Source organism: Cucumis melo, chromosome 10, assembly GCF_025177605.1.
Source record: "Cucumis melo cultivar AY chromosome 10, USDA_Cmelo_AY_1.0, whole genome shotgun sequence".
In the NCBI taxonomy this organism is placed as follows: domain Eukaryota; kingdom Viridiplantae; phylum Streptophyta; class Magnoliopsida; order Cucurbitales; family Cucurbitaceae; genus Cucumis; species Cucumis melo.
Genome location: NC_066866.1, coordinates 17,327,056 through 17,354,563, shown reverse-complemented (window position 1 = coordinate 17,354,563; position 27,508 = coordinate 17,327,056). Strand labels below are relative to the sequence as shown.

At 32.5% G+C, this 27,508-nt stretch overlaps 4 protein-coding genes across 5 annotated transcripts; 1 reads left to right on the top strand and 3 right to left on the bottom strand.

The window, feature by feature from the left end:
* Nucleotides 1–274: 274 nt before the first annotated feature.
* Nucleotides 275–5,149, top strand: LOC107991323 (uncharacterized). Its single transcript, XM_017046141.1, has 7 exons — nt 275–348; nt 3,373–3,439; nt 3,537–3,618; nt 3,705–3,782; nt 3,909–4,051; nt 4,934–4,984; nt 5,093–5,149. The coding sequence occupies exons 1-7, from the start codon at nt 275–277 to the stop codon at nt 5,147–5,149; spliced, it is 552 nt and encodes a 183-aa protein (XP_016901630.1).
* A 4,145-nt stretch (nt 5,150–9,294) lies between these two features.
* Nucleotides 9,295–10,705, bottom strand: LOC107991324 (transcription factor MYB73-like). The gene has a single exon (XM_017046143.2). The coding sequence runs from the start codon at nt 10,589–10,591 to the stop codon at nt 9,734–9,736; it is 858 nt and encodes a 285-aa protein (XP_016901632.1). The 5' UTR covers nt 10,592–10,705; the 3' UTR covers nt 9,295–9,733.
* Nucleotides 10,706–16,025: 5,320 nt separating this feature from the next.
* Nucleotides 16,026–18,571, bottom strand: LOC103495120 (uncharacterized). 2 transcript variants are annotated; one of them, XM_008456583.3, is made up of 2 exons: nt 18,263–18,571; nt 16,026–16,962 (listed from the first exon to the last, which is right to left on the bottom strand). In XM_008456583.3, the coding sequence occupies exons 1-2, from the start codon at nt 18,302–18,304 to the stop codon at nt 16,237–16,239; spliced, it is 768 nt and encodes a 255-aa protein (XP_008454805.1). In that variant the 5' UTR covers nt 18,305–18,571; the 3' UTR covers nt 16,026–16,236. The 2 variants fall into 2 exon arrangements, with proteins under 2 accessions (XP_008454805.1, XP_008454806.1); XM_008456584.3 differs by having other exon boundaries at nt 16,026–16,959; nt 18,263–18,423.
* Nucleotides 18,572–20,376: 1,805 nt separating this feature from the next.
* On the bottom strand, nt 20,377–23,956 carry LOC103495121 (GDP-Man:Man(3)GlcNAc(2)-PP-Dol alpha-1,2-mannosyltransferase). The gene is made up of 7 exons (XM_008456585.3): nt 23,340–23,956; nt 22,913–23,199; nt 22,194–22,380; nt 21,990–22,058; nt 21,685–21,878; nt 21,018–21,127; nt 20,377–20,902 (listed from the first exon to the last, which is right to left on the bottom strand). Exons 1-7 carry the CDS (start codon nt 23,637–23,639, stop codon nt 20,646–20,648), a joined length of 1,404 nt encoding a protein of 467 aa, XP_008454807.1. The 5' UTR covers nt 23,640–23,956; the 3' UTR covers nt 20,377–20,645.
* Between the last annotated feature and the right edge of the window lie 3,552 nt (nt 23,957–27,508).

Here is a 27,508-nt window from a genome sequence, read left to right as displayed (position 1 = left end):
AAGTGGTACTAATTTCTCATTTTGATTAGCATTCTAGTTGATTACGGCTGAGTCTAGAAAATTATTTTTGGACAATATTCAAGGAATGGAAGGTGAAACCAGCTTAGGATGTTGATGAATAAAAATGAAAAGGGTTGTTTTTGTTATGTATAAAAAAAATCACTTTTGAGATCTGCTGAGAAATTTAATCTACGAGATTGGAACAATGTAACTAATGATTAACAAAAGGAGGGTTGTATTTATAATTAATGATTCAGGATTGCATGTTTAGTGCATGGATAAAGGCTCTATTCGAGATAGTGCTCCTAGTTGGTGTCTAGCTCTGTTCAAGCCTGAGGGCTTGTTGAGGTTTGACACTTTAAATAATCTAATTTAGTGTCTATGTCTAAAGATCCTCTAATGATTTACTCTTACTGTTTACCGTAGCTTGGTGGCAAGTTAGGATGTCGGACCCAAGGGAATGATTGCTAATAAAAATCTTGAAACTAAAGCTTGAAAGGGAAGTGGTTAGTAGAAAAAGGAAAAAATAAAAGAATATGTAAGGAATATCAAGAGAATTTGTAACATGAATCAAAACAAGTTGTTTTTTAGATACAAATTTAATTCACAAACAAAAAGTAGAAAAAGAAAAAAACAAGGAAGAAACTCTCAAACAAATTGAATACCCATTGCCCTCTTACCTTAGAAGATTATTTTTCCATATGATCAAAAAAAATTGATGGAGCTTTTGGGAGAAAAATGGCAAAATGGAGATGGAAGAGTAAAAAAGATTGCTAGAGTTTTTGGAAGAAAAGTGGCAAAATGGAGAGGGAAGATTCTTGGCAAAGTGAAATTTAGAGAGAATTTTGGTGAAAATTGGAGTTGGATTGATGAATTTTGAAAGGAGAGTGGTTAGTAGAAAAAGGAAAACATAAAAGAATATGTAGGGAATATCAAGAGAATTTGTAACAAGAACCAAAAAAAGTTAGTTTTTTAGATGCAAATTTAATTCACAAACAAAAATTAGAAATAAATGAAAGAAACTCTCCAACAAATTCAATACCCATTTCCCTCTTACCTCTTTCGCGACACGAAGTGATCGACATCCTCGATTATTTAATCTTAATAAATAGTTGATTCGAAGTCATCACCAATTAACCATATTAAGTTGAGATTGGTCACAAAAAAAAAACATTAGTCTACTTAAATTCAGATTTAAGGTTCGGAAGTCAGTTGTGTGTGGGAAGGTGTTAGCATTCTACAACACCTATAAAAATGGTTACCAAAATTTATCTTTTAAACTAAATTAAGGCTCACAAAACAAAGTTTTTTATTTGGTTTTGTCTCATGGTAATCAATTCACATATAAGAAAAAAGCTAAACATGAATTGATAATTATATGGGTGGCATGAGAGTCATTAGAAAAATGAAATTTATTCTTTTTGTTTCAAAATATTTTTTTTTTTATTCACCTCAAGAATACCAAAATATCAAACTTTGATATTTTGATCTTCATCATAGGCGTTTAATGAGAAATTTCATGTATCTAAAAAATTAATAAATTCCAAAGAAAACACTACTCGGTCCCATTTTAAAATATAAAATTATTGATATATTTTGTTTATAAACAATTTATGAATTAATTTCATGCATTTATGGAATTTAAATCATAAAATCCATAAATGAACACTACTTCTTTCCTGTCTCAAATTTTTATATCCATATAGCAAAAAAAAATGGATTTTTCATACATTTTGCAATTATAGAAATTGAGAAATAACTAATAATAATAATAATAATAACAAAACAATGTGAAATATGACAAATACAGGTTGGCATATAAAACAGTTGACAAATGATTTGGCAATAATATAACAAAGAGTACAGTTGACAAATAATACATGTTGGAAATAATATACAAGTTGGGAAATAATATACAGATTGAGAATACATATATTTAAAATAATATAAAATAATATATTGGAAATAATATATACGTTGAGAAATAATATAGGTTTGGGAAATAAATACAAAATATATTATGCAGATTGTAAAATAAGTATCAAACCTAACAAACTATTATGTCTTTCACAAGTCTAATCAATCAATTTCAAACATGCAACATATTTAATAAACAGTAAACAAAATAATTAACAAAAGCCAAATTAAACTCTAAATCTAACAAATTCAAAAATTAAATAATAGGCTTAAACCTAACAAATTTAAAGAAGCAGGACAAACTCAAATGATTTGCTAAATTTGAGGCAACAATAAGTTCAATTGGCCTAAACCTAACAAAATTAAAGCAAAGTAAACTCAAATGACCTAAATGTAACCATTTTGAAGCATATTGAAATTAATTGGTGCTAAATTTGAAGCAACAATAAAAGCACAATAAACCCCGTTCACGGTCAAAAGGGAAGGGAAAGAGAGTAAATTAAAAAAAAAAAAAAAAGTTACATTTGAAGACCAATTTGATAGAATAGCTTTTTTTCAACCCTTCCAATTGATCTCAATCTAGCATATTCTCTAAAAAAATTCTCCTTTATTTTTATAGGACAGTGAGGGTAGGGATTGTGTTTTGAGAGTGGAGAAGGTGGGAGAGTTATGAAGAGGGAGAGGAAAAAAATCGTAGGAGAGAAAATAGATATTCATTAAAAAAAAAAGTTAAATTCAAATTCAAATCCAACTTTTAAAATAAAATAAAAATAAAGTAAATAAATATAATAAAAAAGTAAATAAAAGTAAAAAATAAAAATGAATAAAGGATAAAACGTTGTATCTACAACCCCGTCGAAGATTATCTTCCCATTGGATCAAAAAAGATTGATGGACTTTTTAGGAGAAAAATGGCAAAATGGAGAGGGAAGAGTTTTGCCATAATGAAATTTAGAGAGAATTTTAGTAAAAATTGGAGTTGAATTGATGAATTTTGAAAGGGAAGTGGTTAGTAGAAAAAATAAAACATAAAAGAATATGAAAGGAATATTAAGATAATTTGTAACAAGAATCAAAACAAGTTGTTTTTTAGATGCAAATTTAATTCACAAACAAAAAAGTAGAAATAAAGGGAAGAAACTCTCAAACAAATTGAATGCCCATTGCCCTCTTACCTCTTAGAAGATTACCCTTCAATTGGATAAAAAAAATTGCTGCAGTTTATTCTTATGACGCAAAATTTATGTTAAGAAAAATTAAATAACGACGCAAAAATTAAACTGTCATTAAAATTTCAAATTTGTTATTTTTAACGACACATTTGACTTCTACCCCCACCTCTTTTTTATTTTTAACGACACAATATTTTGATTACTAGTTGGTTAAAACCCAAATTTGTACTAGTGTAAAGTTCTGCGAAGTTGGATTAATTTTGTTTGGCTTCGTTGATTTTAGTTCCGTTTCAGCCCTTCTTTCTAGCACCATTGGCATCCATTATGGCCATGTTCTGCTTCATTTCGAGGTACAGAACAAAGCTCTAATTCAGTTGAATGTATTGATTTGCATTTAGAGATTTAAAAAGTAGATATGAAATTGATGGTTGTCCAAGTTTTTTGCAGACTCATTCTCAAAGGTTGAAGCAATGGGTAGCAATGGGTTTTGGCTTCTTTATTATTGGCATTATCCTTCATTTCACAAATGGTTTTATCCCATGACTTTCTTACAAAGTTCAATACTTTATAACAAAGAATCTCAAAACCTCATTGATTTTAAGTTTGAAATTGCAGCCATTCCTATAAACAAACAGCTTTACAGTTTTAGCTACGTCTGCTTCATAGCAGAAGCAGCTGGGATAGTTTTCTCAGGTTTCTACATTCCGGTAAAAATGGAATCCAAATATCTATCAAACCCATTTTTTCTTCTTTGAATCTCTAGCATTTTAGTTCAATCCTTTGTTTATTTCATTGTTGTCTCTTCCTTCATCTACACAGATCGACGTTTGGGGTTTTTCAAAGCCATTCTCATTTCTAGAATGGATTGGAATAAATGCAATGTTGGTGTTTGTAATGGAAGCTCAGGGAATTTTGCAACATTTATCAATGGATGGTACTATAAAGATCCTGAAAACTCCCTAGTAAGTAACATCATCTCTCGACACTCCTTGTAAAATCGTTGTATGCATTTTTAAATGATTTAGATTGTGTTGAGAAATGATGGATGATTAATAACGTAAACAAGTTCATTGGATTCAAAAGCATATATTCATCAATGTTTGGCATTCAAGAAAATTGGGGACTTCGCTGTATGCATGTGATATTTGCTGTAATAGCATTCTGAGCAATAGTAGCTTGGATTTTTTATTTGATTACAGATGAGTACAAAATGTTACAAGCAATGGAGTACTAGTAAGCTTTCTTTTTCATTTGTTATGTTTTGAAGATATGAATGAAGACTACATAAATAGCTTTCCATTATTCTTTCTTGTGGTGTGTGGTCCTCCAAGTTATTTCTATGTTAGAAATTTTGTTTTAGTTTAAGGAAAAGTTATAGAACTTATATGTTCATCTTGATTAGGATAAAATAGTTTTTTTTTTTTTTTTTTTACTGTGAGGTGGTTGGTCGGTTAGACACTGCCTTAATGGAAGAAAAAGTTATATATTCTCATATGTTTTTCTTGTTCAAATAATTGTATATAAACACTCATGGATTGAGTATGAAAAACATAGGTCTCGTTTGTTAATCCATTTTAGTTTTTGTTTTATGTTTTTGAAAATTTGATCTATTTTCTCTCTATTTCTTATTTTGATTTGCATCTTTCTTAAGTATAATAATTGAATTTTTAGTTAATTATAAAAACAAAAACAAGTAATTAAAAGCTATATTTTTTATTCTTCAAAATTTGTTTTGAAGATATCTGTGAAGGCTACATTTTTCTTTCCAATATTTCTCTATGTTATTTTCTTCTCTTTCAAAATTAATCTTTTTAATGTATATGGTTGATTGAACAATTATGCAGAATGATGTAGCAGCTTGTTGCAATTGGTATTGGATCATCTTCTCCTTAAAGGTTTGTATTATTTAAAACTTTAATCAATACCTCATTTGTTATTTGATTATTAAAATAGTCTTTTTGGATCATACTAATGTTTAAAACAATGTTTTCACTATAATGCAGATCAATGATTGGGAGAATAATCAAATTGCTACAAGCACTATAATGACAATCTTCTAATTTTATATTTCTTCCTTAATTCAAAATGAGAAGTTTGCACGAAATATGTTTATCAACTAAGACCTAAAATTATCATGATGTCTTTCACAAGAAGCTATCACTAAAGAATGATTGCAATAGAAGAAATGGCTACAAGTGAATACAATTAGTTAGGCTCTTATCTTTGTGACACAAGATCTTGAAGTTAGGTCATTTATGGAGCATCTAGGCCTGTTATTGGTTGTAACTTTTGTTATTGCTCTCCCAATGTATTTTTCTTTGTATTTTTTTTCTTTTTTTTTTTTGCAAAGGATGATCACTGTAATAGTTAAACTTTTCACTTTCTTTGTGTTTGAAGCCAAGTTGAATATATAAACATATACAATATTAAGATTTGATTTCATGTTTATATACAAGTAAAAGAGAAATATTATAGTTTCTAAAAAAACGTTGTTAGACATAACCCGACACAAATAATATCGATTTTTAACTATTTGGCAATATAAAAAATGGACAATAATGCAAAATTTTGATAAAAATAAATTTGTAAAACTGAGCCTAGAAAACAAAACTTTAATGTCGGTTTTAAACAACATTAAAGGCCTCTTTAATGTCGATTTAGAAACAACATTAAAGGCCTCTTTAATGTTGATTTCAATCCGACATCAAAGACCAACCGACATTAAAGATCTTTAATAACGTTATCAAAGATGTCGGTTTAAAACTGACATTAAAGCCCAACCGACATTAAAGGCCTTTAATAACACTAGCAAAGATATCGGTTTTAAACCGACATTAAAGGTCAGATTTCTTGTAGTGAACATGAAACTTGGCAACATCTAAATATCGGGCACTCCTTCTCTATACTTAATGGGAAACTTATTTCTAATTTTCATCCAACCCTTGTCCATCGCTAAAGCCCGTAAAACATAAATAGGTTTGATCATAGGTATATTCCTTTTCTCACATCCTAAACTTACTCCCTTGAATAAACAATCTCCCAAACTTTTCACTAAAGCTAACTTCAAACTATAGAGGCTACTATAACTGCAGGATAGCCACCATAACCTAATTAACTACAAACAACTTCAATCTTCGCATTCTACCCACCCCTTCCAACAACGATACCTTATAAGCTAGCCTACTACCAATCTTCAAACCCTCAGAAATACAAACAAATTCAAAAACAAAAAAGCTAGCATAACTGTAGGATAACCGTCCCAAATCAACAACAAAGTTATTCAAAAGTGAGGGTTAGGCACAACGGGTGACATTTGGTCTTTTTCTTCTCCTTCTTCTCCTCTCCTTCTCTTTGAATTTTAGTTCTGTGAAAAACAAAACTAAAATCAATTATATAGAGGAACTCTCGATGCACCACGAAGACGTCTGGAGTTTCCTTTGTTTCTGACGCCATTAATGATTCATAGAGAATATTTCTAACATTCCTGACGAATCACTAATGGCGTCGGAAATAGGTATAACAATTTCTGACTCCATGGATGGGCCGTCGGAAATCTTTCTCTAACATAATTAATGTTCGAGTTTTTCTCGACGCTCCGTGCAAGCCATCGGAAATGGTGTTACCTATTTTCGACGTCGGACGAGAATCGTCGGGAATAGGTGTCTCCATTCATGATGCCATGCATGGGACGTCGAGAAAAGTTATATATTTATTTTAATTGTGAACTATTCCTGATGCCCTAGACCTAGACGTAGAGAATGACTTCTTATTTCTCGACATCCTTCATGAAACGTTGGGACAAGGTAATGTTAAAATAATGTTTTCACCTTGTCCCGACGTATGCAAAACAACGTCAGGAATAGTCGTCTGTCCTGACGTTCCTTTTTTCGATGTCGTTTTGTGTGTCCGGAGCCCCCGATTTCTTGTAGTGAAAAGATCCCTAATAATGTGGAAGATCTTTTCATCTATTTTAATTTAAAAACCAATATTCACTTTTAAATAATAGTAAAAAGTTTCTCATTAATTCTTTTTACAAGACTACCAACATAAACCACTTGGATGCAAATGGATTTTTAAGTAGAAAATGAAGATCGATGGGTCAATATATAAATATAAGGCGAGACTTGTAGCTAAAGGTTACAAGCAACAAGAAGAACTTGACTATTTTGATACCTTACTAGGTACTAGAATTACTTCCATCCGCATGCTCATAACAATATCAACTTTGCATGGATTAGAGATACATCATTTGGATGCAAAAACAACTTTTTTAAATTGTGAGTTATAAAATGGAGATCTACATGCAACAACCTGGAGGGTTTTTTTTTTCCCACGATCAAGAAAAGATAGTTTGCAAATTAATTTGTTTTATTTATGGACTAAAACAAGCACGAAAACAATGACATGAAAAAATTTGACCCTGTAATAATGGCCAATGGGTTTTAAATCAATGAATGTGACAAATGTGTATATGTCAAAAGCATTGAGAATGACCATATCATTATGTGCCTGTATGTTTATGATATACTAATTATAGGTAGCAATATCAACATTATTAAGGCTACCAAACAAATGTTGGCCAATAAATTTGAGATCAAAGACATGGGTGTCGCAGATGTTATTCTAGGTATTATAATTTCTAGAACCCCACATGGTTTAGTGTTGTCTCAATCACATTATGTTGAAAAAATGCTAAAGGAGTAAAAAGCATGACATTGTGATTGCAAAAAACCAAATTGATGCTAGTCTTCATTTAAGTAAAAATAATGGAGATAGTATAGCACAATTAGAATGTTCTCTCTTAATTGGTAGTTTTATGTACATCATGAGTTCTACATGTCCTGATATAGCATTTGCTATCAACAGGCTAAGTCGCTATATAAACAATTCAAGTCAAGATCATTGGAAAGCTATCTTGAGACTTTTTGTATACTTAAAGCACACTACAAACTATGACTTACACTATACTCGATATCCTATTGTACTTGAAGGTTATAGTGATGCCAACTAGATATCAAGCACTAAAAAGACTTCAAATTCACAAGTGTTTACATTTTTACCCTTGGAAGTGGGGCTGTATCTTGGAAATCTTCCAAACAAACATGTATAGCAGGATCCACAATAGAATATGAATTTATAGGTTTAGACAAGGCTAGAGAAAAGCAGAATGACTTCAAAAAAATTTTGGAAGATATTCCTAACTGGTCTAAATGATAGCTAGGCAGCTATTGGAAGGGCACAAAATATTATATATAGTGGTAAGTCTCGACATATACGACAGAGACATGATATAATTAGGTAACTACTCTCTAACTCATGTTGGCATATCCATGAATGTCAATGAGTTGTAAATTATCTTTATAATGAAGGTCAATTATAATTACTTTTTTTAATTCTATTAAATTAAATAATATACATTAACACTGAAGGTTGCAGGTAAGTATTTCCGGACCTTTAAGAAAACAATTGAGTATTTCTTTAAAGATAACATATAATCTTAAATTAGAGCAAATGAAAACTAGATTAACCAAATGAAAATATTTTTCATGATATTTTTTTCATTTAGAAAATTATGGGAGATGTTCTTTCTAGCTGTTCTATATACTAAGAAGTACAATTATGTTAAAATTATGATTTTATTTATTGTATAATAGCTTTAATTTTTCAAAATTATATTTTAAAGGGATTATTTTAGAACTTCAATCAACAGTCTTATATACAATCTTTACTTGATTTTCTATTTTGGGGAAAGAGAAGAAAAAAGAAGAAGAAGAAGAAGAAGAAGAAGAAGTGTTTTTGTGCTAAAGGGCTTGTTGATGCACCTTTTATTTTGTCAAGGACAGAAGAATTAAGCAAAAAAAATCTTTAGTCCAAAAACTATCCATAATTATCTCTAAAATCCTTTAAGAAAACTTATTAATTAAATATAAGGTCAAGAGAAGGTTTTTGAGGTAAGAATGTCAAAAGATTAATAGGTGTTGTTTGCAGTTTAGGCGACGCACTTGTAAGGAGGGGGAAAATGGCTATTGAGTTAGCTGGGAAATTTTGTGTAAAAGCAAGGATGGATGAGGTATGAGTTGTAGAAATCTTAGCTACTTCAATCAAATCAACCTATGCTTGCCAACAACACAACCGAAACGTACTCTCCATTTGATAACATATTTTTATTCACAAGGAAGTGTCATTGAAATGAAAATTCCCAAAGTAGCCAACAAAATGGTACTTCCAATTCAATTCTTAATGACCCTTTAAATAAAACATGAAACAACCAAATCCTTAAACCTCTTAATTAAACCAACAAATAAACAACACAACCCCACATTCAACTCCTATACCCTAAAATCCCTTTTTTGTTCTTTTTTTTTTTTTTTGTCACTATGTAAAAAAGAAAAAGGGAGATTAAAATATTTTAACACCAAACCCCTTTAAAAACTAAAATCTAAACTGCCCATCTAGTTCACAACTTCTCTTTTTTTTCTCTCTCTTTATCCAAACACTATAATCTCAAAGAAAAAAAAAAAAAAAAAAAAAAGACATAAGTTTTCTTTCTTCCTTTTCTTTTCTTCTTCTTCTCGTATGTTTTAATCTTATCCCAACAAATCAAACAACCAAAGATGGGATAAGAAAGAAAAAGGGGAATTACTCTATGGAGTTTCTTGGGCTGAAGGATCCAGCCCAGGCCCAACTCCAGGCCCAATTCCAAGCCCACCACGTGCCCGTAAACTATCTATGTAATTTCTAACCTCCTGGGCTATCATCCTCTGCATTATGGTTGCCAAACTACTCTCATCCACCACCCTTTTCCGATTCCCTTTCTCTTCCTCCGCCGCCGCCACTACCCGTCGCCGTTCGTCGTTCTTTTCGCTCTCCACCGTCACCTCCTCCTTCACTCTCACATCCATCTCCGCCGCTACCACCACCTCTCCCGGCAACGACAGTCTCAACGACGTCTCCGGTTCTCCTCCTCCAACGCTGTTCCGGTTAAAACACGTACGCTTCAAAGAAGCTTCCGAATCATCATCATCGTTATCATCATCATCCGACGCCGACCTAGAAACTTCATAACTCGGCCGCTTCAAGAACGCCGTGGAATCAGACGACAAATCGGCATCACGACGGCGTCTAAGCGTCGAATTCCAATGATTCTTAATCGCATTGTCGGTTCGGCCAGGTAATAAGCGAGCAATGGTGGACCATTTGTTACCATGAACAGCGTGCGCTTGAACAATCACAGCATCCTCCGCTGGAGTAAACGGACGATGCTGAACCGCGGGACTGAGCTGATTACACCAACGCAAACGGCAGGACTTACCGGAACGGCCAGGAATTCCAGTGCTGATCAAAGACCAATTTCTAGGGCCATGCTGTTCAACCAATTTGATTAAGGTAGCGTCCTCTTGAGGACTCCACGACCCCTTAACTCGATTATGATTATGATTGCTGTTGTTGTTTGAATTTGTATTGTTGTTGTGATTTGGGAGGGCGATTCCGATCAAAACCATGGCGGAGTTTGGATTTGGATGTTTAGGGTTTTGAAGTTTAATTGAAGAAGAAGAAAGAGGAGAGAAATAAATGGGAGATTTTTCTAACCGTTTCCAAACAGGGGTTGTTGGGCATGAACCGTAAAACCGCTACTTCAAATAACGACTTTCTCACTACTTCCACTTCTAACAAATGCACACACCAAAAAACCGCGTTTGTTTCTTTCTTTTCCTTGAACGTCCCTACACTTCTCACTTATTTCATATTACTCCTCAATTTTTTAAATCAATTATAAATTGGTTTCTTTTTTCTTTTTCTTTTCTTCCTTAAAGGCATATTTAGCGTTTTCTAAATAGGGAATTTTCATAAAAGTAAAGGATGAGAATAGATATAATGAAATTAGGAGGATGAAAGCGTAAAATTTGAAAAGATTGTATATATATATTTGAAGGACTAAAATGAAAAGGGGTAAGAAGTAAAAGGAAAGGAGTAGGTGGGAAGAGAGAAATGGATGAGGGAAAGTAATGGAAAGACGTAACGGGTATCCGTTTACATAGGGAAGTGCCAAGTCAGAGTTTATCGGTGTCACCGTAACAGCACACTGTTGCAGTGAATAACGTTCAATTACCATGCGTGGCTTTCTTGGACTCTTCCTAACCGCTTTCTATATTTCTCTCTTTTATATATATATTCTTCTACTATCCATATTTAAACTCTTCTATTTTTTTTTATTATTATTAATAATAAATAATAAACTCTTTTTTTCTTTCTTTTTCTTTTTCTTTTTCTTTTTCTTTTTTTTTTTTTTTGAAAAAAATAAATAATCTGTTGAACTTATTTTCATTAATTAATTAAATAAATTAACAACTTTTCTTTCTTTATAGCTTCAACTTTTAGTTTTTACAAATTAAGTCATAAGATAAATCTATCGATCTTATCATCTATATTTTTCTACTAATATCAAGTTTAAACTCAATAATAAAAGAAAATAGTACTGATATATTTTAAGAAATGTTTAAATGGGATAAGCTTTATAATCACGGTCTAATTCTTAAAATTTTTGAATATATCAAAAGAAATTTATTAACCAAAAACTACTTGCTATTGCCATTAAGAAAGTGACACACCGGTGTTAATTAGTTGAAAATTTGATAGGTTTTCTCACCCTTAAATCTTTGGTAAGTCATTGAAATTTGAACAAGATTTTTCACAACCATAGTTATCCATAAAATCTACTCAACGGCTTTATCTATATTTTAAGATATTGGAGTATTCATAACTTTACAAATTAATAAGTCTGTAGTTACTGACCACTAGAACTCATATTTTGTATATGTTTCATATATTTTCTTTTTATTTATTATTTCTCCTAACGACTTTGGTAAACCCCTAAACTACATAAAACTCATATTTTGTATTCTATACAAACTTCTTCTTCTTCTTCTTCTTCTTTTTAATATTCTAATCCTATGTAAAATTAAAATGAATATTACGAGAATTCAGATTTTCCAAATATAGGCTTCATAAATTCGAACTTAAAACGTCATAATAATAAGAAATAGAAAAAAGATAAAGCAAACAAACAACATATATATATATATATATATATATATATATATATATATATATATATATATATATATTAACTTGTGCAAATTGTAATTGCCATTTTGTGTTTCCTAACATACATATATCTTAAATATGATGTTGGCTGATTAATTGGGTTTGGTGATTATGACTTGACCATTAGTTGTATAGTGGTTACTAATTAGTTAGATCACCCCCCAATTTTCTTCATTACTATTCATTTAGTTCTTTCTATTTAAACTCTCAATCTTCTTTCTAATTCAGGGGGAAAAAAAAAGAAGAAAAAAACAAGGAAAAAACATTTATTACTTGTAGAAGGAAAAAAAATGAAGAAACAAAAGGAACCAAGGTGGGGCATCTCATATAGTATTATAGTGTGACAGTGACTCCATGGTAGAGCATCTTTCACACAAACGTGTGTGCACCAATGGTATGGTAGGGAATTTGATTAAAATCTCCGACTTTTAGAAAGGGAGATCATGCTAACTATCGTTAGGTTAAATGATAACTACCGTTAAACTAAACTTACTTTAATAAATTTGTTAGTTACTTTAAGAGTGAAAAAAATCTCTTAATGTAAAGAGATTTCCACCCTAGCTTGGAATTGTCAGGATGACCATCCGAAACCGTCTATGTCAAAATTTTATAGTATTGGTAGATTGATGGTGATTTTCGTGCCAATTTACGATCTTAAAGGATAAAATAGCAATTAGATTCTTAGATTAAATGGTTGATCTAGTCACCATTTAAGAAAAAGTTTGGAGTTTTTTTATTTTAAATCATTCCCAAACATGTCACTACTTTAGCAAATATCAACTAATTTATGTTTCTTAAAACTGTTTTAGAGCTCCATAATTTAAAGAATACAAATTCTAAAATTTATTAGTGGTAGCATTCAATGTGAGAAACACTTGTAATTATGAGAAAACATAAAGTTATCCTAAATGATAGCTTTAAATGTGAGAAAATAAGAAAAAGGATGCAAGATAACTCTATTAATGATAGAGTTAAATTCTTTTACCATAAAGCATGTTAATAAATAAATTAATAATAATTTATATTTCTTTTACTTGTTCATTGCCGGGGTGGGGAGATTTGAATGATCTATTATCCATATGTACATACGAGTACTGGTACTAGTTGAGTTAAGTTGATATTGACTTTGAGATGCTATTGTCCTGATCTCCTATTGTTGAGGAGTTGAAAAGAGAATAGTTGGAGTTTATTTGTGTGAATTTATATATATATATTATAGAAGCCTATAAAAAGACAAATGAAATTACTTGAAGGAAAAGAAACTGAACTGAAAAGCAAAAGCATAATGAGGTAATAGCCGTTTCACGTCCATTCTCACTTCAAAGTTAAAAATGTTCTCAATTATATGTTTGTTTATAGATCTATCAACCTTATCAACATTAACCCCAACATAATATATCTTAAACTTCAACTAATATATTAGATATAAATTTGAGTTCCACCTCTCATAAGTTTTAGATACTAAATTTAGTATCGAGTATAGCTATGAATTTTAGAACAACATACAATAATAATCTTTTAGATACATAATTAAATTTTTTATAGAAATAAATTATATCAAGATTTTGAGATTTCGATTGTATTGAAATTTCTAGAAGGGTAAAATTTTGTTTCCAATCTCGATGAAATTTAGAAAAAATATGTGTTTTTTAATTTTGTGGTTATAACTACACAATTGTATAACTTTACATGGCGATGTCATTTTCAACAAATGACACGGAGCTTTTCAATGCGTTACCTTATATATATTCTAACTTTTTTTTAAATTTCAGTTGCATTTTCCTTCTAGATTTTTTATTTTAAAGAAATTTAATTCAAAGAAGAATTCGAAGAAGAAGAAGAAAATGAAGAATTTGAAGAAGAAAGAAGTTATTTAAGACTATTTTGGAACATTTTTACATTTTTAGTCTGCATTTTGACGTTTCAATTAATAATATGCAATTCAGTTTCAACTTTGTTTTCTACAATTTTCATTTATTAGCTTTCTAATGACTTTTGAGTTCGTTAAATGCCCATTTGACTTTTAAGGTCCATTTCAAATGTTCTTTGCTTCTTGTTTTTCAGTTCTTATTATTTGTTTCTGTTTTTTATTTATTTATTTATTTATTTATTTTAGAGAGCTAGAAATATGAATATATTTATAACTATTTTTGTTTAATAACAAGTTATTGTTCTCGTTTCTTATATATATATATATCTTTTTTGTCTAACATTTTTCTCAGTTTAAATATAATCTAATGATGTATGTGTGTATATATTAAAATATAAAATATAATTATAAAATATTTACACTTTTTAGAAATAAGACATTTACATTATAGAATACTCAATGCAATATTATTAAGTATAATATATTTTTTTTTCAACCATATGTTGCTAAAATTTTATTTGCAATAAAATCCAACTCAATTGTTTTACTATGTAAATTTCTGGTAGTAAAATATTAAAGTGAACTTAATTTAGTATCTTACTAAACAAAATTTATATATTATAAGATTTTATCCTTCTGAAGTTACTAAAAACAATAATTTAAAATTTAAATAATAAACAGACATGCATGTTTAAAATTTTAAAATTCAAAAATTCAAAATATATTTAAATTTACCTTTTGAGAATTTGAAACTTGAAAATCAAAATAATATATGTTTAAATATTGGAAAATATAACATTCAAAATTAAAGTAATGTATAAATATATATATGTATATATATAATAAATTAAGTAACCTATAAACATAAACAAATAAAAAGTTAAAGTAACATATAAATATATATATAAAAAAAAAGGGAAAAAGGAAAGAAATAAAAAGGAAAAAATACAGCACAATTACTATGAAAAAATAAAAGGGTATTTTTTTAAAAGAATAATAATAATAAAAAAAAACAAACTATTTAATTTTCATTGAAAAAACCACTAATCACACAAATCAAACCTGAAATATTTAGCTACTTTGCCATTTTTGACAATTCTCCATAGGACGTGAAGATTAGAGATAATGTAAGACATGTCAGTCTATCATCAAATCAACAACAATTTTGAAAGTATAAAATAGAAACAGAACACCAGTTTATCAAATTTGGTCCCAAGTTTAGAGACGATTTTAGAATTGAGAAACAAGAAACGTTATCAAACAAATATGTTTTTTAAAAAATTAGAAACAAAAACAAAAAATAAAAACATTATCAAATGAGTCCTAAAATAACTTGAAATGCCCTACAAACTACAAAATTCAAATGAATGATATTTTAATATTGTGTTTCTTCAACCTCTTTTGATAGTTCTTGAATCTTCCAACGTCTATTTGGCTTCTAAAATGACTTGTGATGTTCTACGAAATTCAAATTAATGATATTAAAACTTTGTTACTTCAACCTCTTTGGGCATTTTTTTTTCAAATCTTGCTTAGATTTGATGATTGAATCAATTATTTAGATTAACTTTGTTCAAATCAATAATAGAATGAATTATCTTAAGATCTAAGAGTAACCATCATAGATTCAAAATTAGATCTAAGAGTAATTCATCATTTCGATTGGAATCATTCATTAAATTAGTTTTATTTATGAGTGTTTGCAATAATCCTAAAACGCTAAGAAAGACCTCCAACTTTGCATTAATCCTAACACATTGGGTGCTTATCAAACAAGTTAATAAAAAAACATTGAGGGAAACATATTTAAAGAAGAAAGGTAACATTACAAGGATCAAAATGACAAAATAGGCTTTGATATTTGTTTCATTTAGTCCATCTACTTTAAAATATTTAAATTTAGTCTCCATTGTCCATTCGATCAATAAACTTTTTGAGATAAAAGGAATTAAAACGATAACTTAATCTGTAACTTCTTTTTACATAATTTTCTAAATGAAATAAAACGTGTCTACATATTCAAGAACTTAATCAAAATGTTAAGCAAAAAGGTTTTGTACATACAAGACTGTGCAAGCATTACTGAGTATGGCATCTAGCAAGAGATGAGAAGATCAAAGACCTATTTCTAGAAGAAAAAGAGGCGGCTTTTTAACCTCTATGCAGTGCACTTCAGTACTCATTAAAATGAATTCCACCAACTTTCCACACAATGTAGGTGGTAGCAAACATCACTGTACTAATGAAAACGAACGAAAAGACAATGAAGAACAGATCTGAACCACCTGGGAACTGAAACGTCCACCCCGGTTTTGGCATCCCTCGCTTGCTATCATCGAACAAATTAATAGGTGCTTCTGGAAGCCTCGACCTTTTCTTCCCACGATCACTCTCTCGTATTGCTTCCAATACTTTGCTGCCCATGTCGGACTTGGAGGTCTTCGATTCGTTGTAACGGCTAAGAACACGAGCAGCCCTTAGTCTTTCTCTTGCAGTTAATGGAGATTTTTTTGTAGACTGTGGATCAGGTGATGAACTTGTATCTGGATTCTGTACTGAAGACAATACTTGTCCATTGGAAGCCTCGGATAGTTGAGAAGAAGACTCATTGTTAACATTGAGTTGAGAGATTCCATTCTCTGACGAAGCATTTGAAGGCGATTGACTCAAAGCTGAGGAATTGTCATTAGAAAGAGTTCTTCCGGTAATTTCAGAACCCTTCTCATTGGTGTTTGTGTCCACCTGGTTGCTGCCTGTAGCTGCAAGTGAGAGAGACAATCCTCGTCTTCTCTCCTTTGCAATTCCTCTAGTCGTGCAATAAGTCCCACATAAGGACGTCGATTTTCTGACATTTGGAAACGAGGATCTCGAAACGTTTTCGTAAGTGACTTGCCACTTCTGATGAACATCAGTAGATATAATTAAGGAAACCACAATCACCAAGATCAAATTTAATTCAGTTGATATATAATCAAGTAATCAGCAGCTAAACAAAAAGAAATGAGAAGGCATGAGAGAGATTCCAGGAATTCGATGGACCCAGTGATTATTCAAACAAGCACTCAGTACTTGATCTTTTAAACTCGAAGATTGAAGTCGACATTGCTTTTCAAGTTTATCATAGAAATGAAAGACAATATAATCTCTAGCAGTCTACAGATCACTAGATGTTAAGAGATGGCAACGAAACGATGATCTATTTAATGCAACTGTAGAAACGGATTACAAGACCTCAGGATAATGCTTTGGTGCTGCCATCTAAGTGAGCTACCCCATTTATTTCCAAAGAGAACTTTCCTTCGTTGGGCTAATGATGGGCTTCTCAGATCCTAATTCCGACACTTCAGTTTCAGCATATTCAGATTTAAATAGGAAATTTCTATGATTTGGCTGTTCTCTCTACAAATCTCACTTGAACCCTCAAGCCCACCGCTAACCATATGTCTCATATGCCTGTAGTAGTATTCCAATTTACATAAGATCACCAAAACTTGCATCATAATATTAACACCCCAAACAGTATGGATTCACTTTCATGAAAGTGGCTTTCATTAGGCACATTCTATTGTATCTCACGTTAGAAGGAGAAGAACGACCTGGATCATATCCTTTGAAGATGTGATTATGTGCGCTCCGTAATTAGGCAGTGATATATTTAGGATGATCGAGAAGTTCCTTATTTATCCAACTTTCACGGATAAGGGCGAGTTCTTGGGACTTGTTGGGGTGTCGTACATTATGGTGGATGTGGAGAGAAAAAAACAATAGACTGTTCAGAGAGCTCGAAAGGGATCCTAGAGCATTCAATTTCTTCTCAGATTTCACGTTTTTCCTCGAACTTCGATACGAAGACCTTAAAATACTTTGGCACCCGGGAAACAGAGGGTTTCAAAGTTCTTGACAGTCATACACCATAAATATTTATAAACTTCGAACCAAAAATAACAGAAAAAAAATTTGCCAAAGAGGAAGATAGAAATTGTAAATACTTAGATTCAGACTTCTCAAAAGGAAACTATCAGAAACCTAAAACAACATCAAGAACTCTGAACTGAACCACCACTACCACTCAAGCAAAGATAAAGAAAACCCAATAAATTTGATTAAAGAAGAAATTAGGAATCTTAAAATTGAGAAAAGAGGAAGGTTGTTGCATAGAAATCGAAGTGAGTAAAGAAAGAGGGTAGAGTAGTAGTACCGTAGAGTTGAAGGCGGAGAGTAAATTGAGAGAAACAGCCATTTGTGAAAGTGGGTTTTAAGGGCCAACCATAGAGAAGGGATTTAGAGAGGAGAGCAGCTCCTCCAATGGCCGATGCTTTGATATTTCTTTGTTTATGGGTAAAATAAGAATGGTGGATGGTCTGTATTGGTCTGCATTCTGTAATCACAATCAAAGATGATCACGGGTTTTCATCATTCACGCTCCACTCTGGCGCGTGTATTACGGTTGTCGATGATGAAATTAGAGGAGAATTACATCTTCCTCTATTCTTTCATGCTTTCTTTTTAGTTTTTGTATGCTCTCTCTATCTATCTTGTTCACCATAATTTGCAACTTCATTCTTTCTTTTTTCAAAAATTTTATCTCCCACCTTTTATTTAAATATATACGGTTGTTTTGAAAATATTTATTATATTACGGCGGTTTTTAATAGTTTGGGTGTTCATATTTAAAAGAAAAAAACAAATTATTTTGGTTTTTATAATGTAACGTGTGATGTTTTAGATTATTTGGGAGCCTTACAAAGATGTGATTGATAATTTGTCAAATTTTTGTAAGAACAGTCAATGGACCATCTCATATATTTCCATATTGGTGAGTGGCATCATTTGTATGCAATGCTGCGCCACTTCTACATAACATTGACTTGAGAGTTACAGATTGGTCCGACAGGGTTGCACATTTAGTAGTGCGATGATAATAGAAGTTTCGATTCAGCAATTTGATATGATGTGACTCAAGAATACATCCATTGGTATAATAATATTATGAGGCTCTACATCACTCAAGTACATCTTTAAATATTGTATAATTACTTAAATTATTTATTCAATTAAATATTTTTTATTTTTTTTTTACAATTTACAAAGATCGAACAATGCAAGACTTCTTGATGTTGCAGATGATCCACAATAAGTCCTTGATAATCCACAATAAGTCCTTGATATATATAATAATAATGAGAGGTACATGGAGGAGTATGTACGATCTACCTATTGTACCTCCACCAGTTCATAGGGGACGTGTTCGAGTGGAAGAAGCTAAACTCGATGAAGTTTACCATAATGTAGAAGAAGTGCCTCCTGCAAACACAGAGCCAAATTGGTTATGGTAGTCCGATGACGATGATACCAACATTTGGAACAGGATATTGTGATTCTGAGGTCGGTACAAGATATTATGATGCAAGGGTCGGTCCATCGTCTTCATACATGGATGTCGGTCCATCGACTTCTTACATGCATGGACACAAACGTGGCTATGGGAAACATAACAAATATTTGTATCATGTGTATCATGAAGCACCTGTAGAGGTATAGATCGACAACGACAAGAGTACCAATAAGGACCAAATAACCAAGAAGACAAAAAACAACATAGAGTTCATAGTGGACATCGACAATCGATGACGTTCGGATTGTAGAACACATTGATTTTCTTTTATCAATTAAATAAATATAATTTGGTTATTAAAAATTATTTTAACTTACATTTAATTTTTTAATTACACGTGATTATTAAAAACGGTTCATCTAATTATTTAATAATTTAGAAATATTCATATAAATTTTAATATTGAAAAGCAATAACAAAATTTAAATTTTTTTTGAGAAAATTATTAAAATAAATACAAAGGGAGACCAAAAATTTAAATTAAAAAAATATTAACAATGTCTTGAGTTGAACCCAAGACATTAGAGAACTAAAACTACCATATTCTTCTAAATATTTTCAAAACTACAATATATCAATAATTATTTTAAAAAACTATAATATTTATTCAAATTTACCTATTCGATCTGGGATTTGAATGCAAAAAAGAAATTGCTCAACGCATCTAAGTTTTACAATGCCAATCTTGTAATTCAAGATAAGAAACATGATTTAATGACCGTAAAAATGACAAACTTTGAGTTCTCTTCAACCTTTGGTATAGATACCACGATCTTCACTTTTACACGACTTTTTTCGCACCTTGCTATTTGGTCCATCAACTTTTAAAAGACTTTTTTCACACCTTGTTATTTGGTCCACCAACTTTTTTAAGGTGTCTCGTCTAGTATATTTGACAAATTAAACATATACAAAAGTTTAATGAACTATAGATATAAATTTGAATTTGATGTCTAATGGAACATTAACTTACACTTTGTCTTTAGTAGACTCATGAACTTGTAATTTGATCTAACACAAATTCAAGGTCTGAATTTGTAATTTAAACTAAAATTAACTAAGCTAAGTATTGGTGTAGAAACTGATCTGTGTTTAGCATGAGAGTTCATGGTTCCGAGGAGTCAACTATTTATACCCTTCAAAAGAACTCAGTATAAAGATCAATTACAGTGTTTGGTGCAATTACTCACTTGCAATGCCACCTTGAAACCGAGCTGAAAACTGGCCGGATTGCTGCCTTGAAATCTTCGTAAAATTTATGCTCAGAAAATCTCTCTGCACGTCTCCTTGCTGCGGCAGCCATTTTGAGTCTCTCTGTTTCGGGCATTCTTAGAATCTTTAGAATAGCATCTGCATATTCATCCACATTGGTGGCGAGAAATCCAGTTTGTTGTTTGTCTTCTTCAAGAACTATGTCCATCTTTGGTCCAGCAGAGTTATGAGCTGAACGTAAAGGAGAAATATGGGTCTCACATTCATACACCAATCCAAACAATCACTGAAGATCTTTAAACCAAACAAAAAATAAATAAAATTGAACTGAAAATAAGTGTCCAACCAATTGGGATTGCTCCTGCAGCCATGTACTCTACCACACTTATTCCGAAATGCTCATCCGTCATGGAATGAATTCCTGCCACAGCACCCCCTAGAAGTCCCACCAAGTCTCTGCAGGAGTCCAAGAGTTTCAAAATCTCATATAGGAAATTGAAAAGGTTCACAATTTATAGTTTAAGGTGCAGTTTAAAGTCGAAATCAGGAATTAGCACAATGCCGTAAGTAACAAACAAATGGATCAAGTACAGTATAGAGCAGTAGCTAATGATAAAAGGAGGCATTCGAAATAAAATTCTTCTAATCACAAGAAGTTCTGATTGCAGCATAGTCCAAGAGAAGTCCTTGTTTATGATTGTCATATATATGAATAGGCTTCTACGAGTGTTTAGGTCCTAGGTGACACGTTCACTTGTAGGCTAGGGGTTCACTTATTTTATGTGCATAGAGGTTGGCTGGCTAGCCAAACTTATTTCATATATTCTTCATTTCATAGATATTTTTCTTATGATATGACCAATGTCCTTTCAAGGGCACAACTAAAAGAAGCATGAAAATGAAAACCAAGTAATTTGAGCGGTTATTTCAAATCACCATCTCAATCCTCATATGCAAACTAATAACACTATGAAAAATACTAAAGCAACTTTTCTTCAGAGGCAGGCACTGACCTGTACATTAAATTCTTGTGGAATTCCACATCCCCATCAACCTTCAGTTCAATAGCCTTGTTTTTCAAATTTTGGAGTCTTTCTTCATCTGATTTATTGCGACAGCTTCCCACAAACTGAAGCTTAGGCCTCACTGAACTTGCATCTAATTTCTTGATGGCAACTGCAAATGCCTCAAGTTGGAGTAAATGTGCCTGAGATAAGCAATTTCAGTCATCAAAGACTTGCTAACTACTCAAGGCCCTAAGGTTGAGCCAATTGGACTTTAGTACCTTGGATTATAAGGTTCATATAAGAGGGCCCACCTTCTCTGGACGAAATTGAGCAACAGATATAATCACTGGAGTTTCAGAGGATCGTTCTAAAGGAAGTGCCTGTGCAGATAACAACTTGTAGCATGTAATTGTTGTAGAGAACCCAATACTAGAGAAAAGAGAGAAAAGGAACAAAAAAAAGAAAAACCTAAGTGGAACAAATAAACTCCAACAGAATTTCTTCAAAAGACAAACCTGTAATACAGAAGTATCACATGGAGGATAGACTCGCTTAATGCGGTCAGGAATTTTCCAGAGGCTTTTGATATGAGACTGAGTCCATGAAGAATTGACCATTGCAAGTTGCGTAAATGAGCCAACAAATCCATACATCCAGCTAAAGAGAACATAATAGATAATCTTGCACTGAGAAAGCCACGAGCTGCCACAGAGAAAACTTGTTATACACAACACTAAAGTTTGCAATATTGCTGGAAAGTTCTCCATGAGACAAGTGCAATTACATTGGCGAAAATATCACCACATATAAGGAAGTCAGATGCACTTGAAACATGAAGAACTGAGGTGGAAAATAAGATTGCTACAGCACCAAGTTCATATTTGTTAGAACTACAGAAGAGCAACCATGTTCTGTTGAAATGGTAAAGTGGGAGCACAAGGAAGCAAGAAGTTAAAATCCACTTATGTTTTACAAAAGCTTATGCGAACTGCTTAAATCCTTGAAAAAGACAAACGACACAACAAACACAAACTCAAGAAGTAAAAACCCACTTCGGTTATGCTTGTAGTTGTCTTTTTTCGTTCCATTTAGGAACTTGTATCCAGAACATTTTTCTCCTCTACTCATATCAACAAAAAGTAGTTTCAGTTTCAAAAAACAACAATCACAAGAGCACAAATAGGTAGGCCATCAAAGGACATAATTAGTTCAAATGCAAACTCAAGAAACGGACCTTTTAGCAATTAAGGCGTTATTGTTATACATTGAGCTCCTCCCACGAACACGAGATAGCATGTCTAAGCTGATAGTAGGATAATGTGTGTAACAAACAACAATGCAACCAAACAACCGAGCAAGAGGGTAAGTAAAAGCATATCCACTAGTGTCAAAATAATATAGAGGAGTGAATCTGCATAAGGCCTCCCATGAGAGATAGATAGAGCCAAGACTTTGACCAATCATAGTAAAACGAGGATAAGTAGTTTCTTCAATCCACTTCCTTTTATGAAGATGTACAACCTAGGCAAGCGAAGTATCGAACAGAACAAAAGTAAAATCAAGTAAATCAAATATCCTTGCAACAACAACGAATTAGATAAACTTTCATAAATGAGCAGTTTACATTTCGCGAGACGAGATCAAAGAGAGTAAGAAATTACTTTGGGCGGAAAATGAAGTTTGACGCCAAATCGATCGACTGCACGAGCCATCAAGCTTTCTGGTGAAGCATCATGATCGCCGGTGAAGATGAGGCAATCGAGGCTAGAATTTTCATCCTGAATAGCTTTGACGGCGCACCAAAGAACTCTCTCACCGCCTCCACCGTCGTTGGTGTAGGGATGGAAGAACCCGACGGCTGGCTTCCGGTTCCGACGGCCGTTGAGAATGGCCGAAACAATTCGTTGGATTAAGGCAAGGAGAAGTGTGATGAATGCCCAAAACAACAATTCTCCGGCCATAACATTCAACAATTGAATCGAAAAGGTGTCGGAGGTGAACAGAATAGAATTGAGGAGGAAGAGGGTAGGTTATTGGGAAATTAACCAAAAAAAAAAAAAAGAATAGTCCAAATTTGGATATGATTTCGAAAAAGTATACATTAGGATAAACTCGGGTGTTCATAGTCTAATTTACCATTAAGAATTTATCTTCTTTTTCCCCTAAACTAACCTAAAACTCATTCCCTCCTACATGTGCTCTCTTATTTTTCTAATTTTCTAAGTAACTTCCTTTCAACTCCCTTTCTCTCCAACTCTTTTGCAATTCTATACAATTTTTAGCCACTTTTGATCAAGTTCTCGTGTTATCTAATTTAGCCGCTTTTAATTAAGTTCATGTGCTATTTAGCTTAGCCACTTTTGATCAAGTTCTTGTGCTATTTGGAAAGTGTATGTTTTTTTTTTTTTTTTTTTTTTTACTGTTATATGCTACTTATATATGCTTTTAGGTCGTTTTTTTGTTCTCCTCTCTTGGTGAAGCCTTTAAATCTTAAACACAATTGACTTAGGATTGTTTGACACATTCTTAGAAAGCTTTTTGTTATTTTTTTATTTAAAAATATGTCGCAATCATCTCACAACTTATAACATTCAAAAGCTCAATCTCAAATTAATTATATACTTGTGTTTATGTCATTTAAGGTGCTTCACTACAAGAAATCGGGGAGTTCCAAACACACTAAACGACGTTGGAAGACTGAACGTCGGGATAGATGCTTATTCCCGATGCCTTTTCGCATTTGTCGGAACTCGTCTAAAATATTATTTTAATATTACGTTTTTCCAACGATTCACGAAGCGCTTCGAGAAACAAGAAGACATTTTTTACGTCTACGTTTATGGCGTCGGGAATAGTTCACAATTAAAATAAATATTTAACTTCTCCCGACGTCCCATGCAAGTCGTCGAGCATGGTAACACTTGTTCCCGACGATTCTCGTCCAGCGTTGGACATTGGTAACATATTTCCCGACGACTTGAATGGGCATCGAAAAACACTTGAATATTAATTATGTCAGAGTAGGGGTTCCCAACGATCATGCATGGCATCAAAAATATGTTACCAATTTCCGACGCCATTAGTGACACGTCGGAAAGAGTGTTGGGTATACGGTGGAACTTCCAACGTCTTCGCGGTGCATCGGGAAATCCCCTATATATTTCATTTCAGTTCTGTGAAAGATAGAACTGAAATGAAGGGAAGAGAATAAGAGAAGAAGGATTGTCGCCCTCGCTGTCGTCTACCTCATTGTCGTCGCTCCTCTCCACCGTGCCGTCGTTCTTCCTTTTCTGGTAAGTTTAAAGTAATTTCTTATTAGTTTTGAAGTCAGTTTAAGTTAGAAATTAGTTTAGGTTAGTTAGTTTATAGTTTTGTTTTTTGAAGTTAGTTTAAGATTGAATATTGAATTAGTTTTGGAATGTGGGTTGAAAACTTAAGGGGGTTATTTGAGAAATTGGGTGGGAAATTTAAATTTTGGTTACAAAATTTGAAAATTTGAGGGTGAAGAGTTAATTGAATGGAATGAGTTAAGAATTAGAGGGGAGTTGAATTGGAATTTTGATTTGGGGGGTTGAATTGAAATTTTGAAAGGGGATTGATAAATTGAACTTTTCAAGGAGGTGAAGTATGTTTAATTGAATATTTGAAGGGGATGAGTTGAAAATTTAGGGGTCGGGGGGGGGGGGGGGGGAGGTGTTTTCAAAATTATGTAATTTGTGTTAAGATTCGTTTTGGCTATCCTGCAGTTATGGTAGTCTTTAGTTCAATTCTAGTACCATATTTCTTACTAGTTTTGAATAACTTTGTTGTTGATTTGAGACGATGGCTATCCTGCAATTATGGTAGTTTGTTTTTATTTCTAAAGGTTTGAAGGGGTGGTAATATGGTAGCTTGTAAGATAGCGTAGTTGAAAGGGGTGGGTAGGATGTGAAGATTGAAGTTGTTTGTGGTTAATTAGGTTGTGGTGGCTATCTTGTTATGGTAGCCTCTGTAGTTTGAAGTTGGTTTTGTGAAAATTTAGAGAGATTGTATATTCAGGAGAGTAAGTTTAGGATGTGAGAGAAGATGAATATGCTTCTAATCAAACCTATTTATGTTTTAGGGACTTAAACGATAGACAAGAGTTGGATAAAACTTAGGAATAAGTTTTTCCTTGAGTATAAAGAGGGAGTGACAAATTTTTTTGAAGTTACCAAGTTTCACATTGATGCCTATGGATGAATAAGGTGTTTATGTAAGAGATGTATGAATTCAAATTGAAACTCACCAGAGAGTGTGGAACGACATCTACTGATTATTGGAATATCCCTCTACTACACAGAATAGGTGTATCATGGAGAGTCAGTTAGCTTTAGAGGTACAAAAAACTTTGAGGAAGGAACTAGTAGTAACCTTTTTGATGAATGAACTAGTAGTAGGAAGTTTGATGAAGAAGATGATATGTTTGGTATGCTGAATGATTTACAAGTCCCGATTGAACAGGAAGATGAAACAGAGGAAGGTCGTTTAGAGGATGAAATACTGAGGAATATTGGTATAGATATAGATGAAGATACAACAAACATATTTCAGGACTTATTGAATGAAGCACATAATGAGTTGTACCCCGGTTGTTTTGAAATTTTTTCCTTGAATTTTTTGGTTAAGTTGATGCATGTGAAGGTTCTAAATGGTTGGAGTAATAAGTCCTTCGATATGTTGTTAGAACTCTTAAGAGCAGCATTCCCAATGTGTAGTAGTACTATCTCTAGTTCATTTTATGAAGCCAAACGAAAACTTCATGACTTGGGCTTGGGATACGAGACTATTCATGTGTGCAAGTACAACTGTGTATTGTACTAGAAAGAGTTTGCTGATTTGAAAAATTTTCCTACATGTGGCAAGGCTCGGTACAAGGTTAAACATAATAGAGGGATGGAAGCATTTTGATTTCAAATTTTCTGATTTTGCTTCTGATCCATGGAACGTGCGTTTGGGATTGGCTTCAGATGGGTTTAACCCATTTGGTCAAATGAGTACCTCGTACAATATGTGACTTGTTGTATTACTTCCTTACAATTTGCCACCATTGAAATGCACGAAAGAGACTAATTTCTTCATGTCACTACTGATACCCGATCTTAGATCTCCTAGTAAGGAAATCGATGTATATTCTCCAACCATTGATTGAAGAACTAAAAGAGTTATGGAATTTTGAGGTGCGTACGTATGACTCTCTTACATATCAGTTCTTTCAGCTACATGCAGCCTTGTTGTGGACGATTAATGACTTCCAGGCATATAGTGACCTATCAGGTGGAGTACAAAAGGGTATCAGGCATGTCCCATCTGCATGGGTGAAAGATTGTCATTCGGGATACGAGGTAGAATATCCTTCATGGGATATAGACGCCATCTTCCAGATAACCATGTGTGGCGTAAAAGTAGGCAACACAATGGAAAGGTAGAGTGTAGGGTTCCTCCAGTTGTGATGAATGGGTATGAAATCTTAGAATAGCTAGATCAGTTGGAGTTTCCAATTATAAGTAAAAACATCCTTCAATAAAGGATAAGAAAAGAAAAAGAGATCTTAATTGGACAAAGAGAAGTATTTTTTTTTAATTTTCTTACTGGTCGAGACTATTGTTACATCACAAATTTAACGTAATGCACATTGAGAAGAATGTTTGTGACAATTTGGTTGGTACGTTGTTGAATATCGAAGGAAAAATCAAGAATACCACGAATGCTTGGTTGGACCTACAAGATCTCAAATAAAAAATGATTTACACCTTATAGAAGTTGGTAACCAAGCTACACGTTGACTAGCAATGAATGAGTTGAGTTTTAC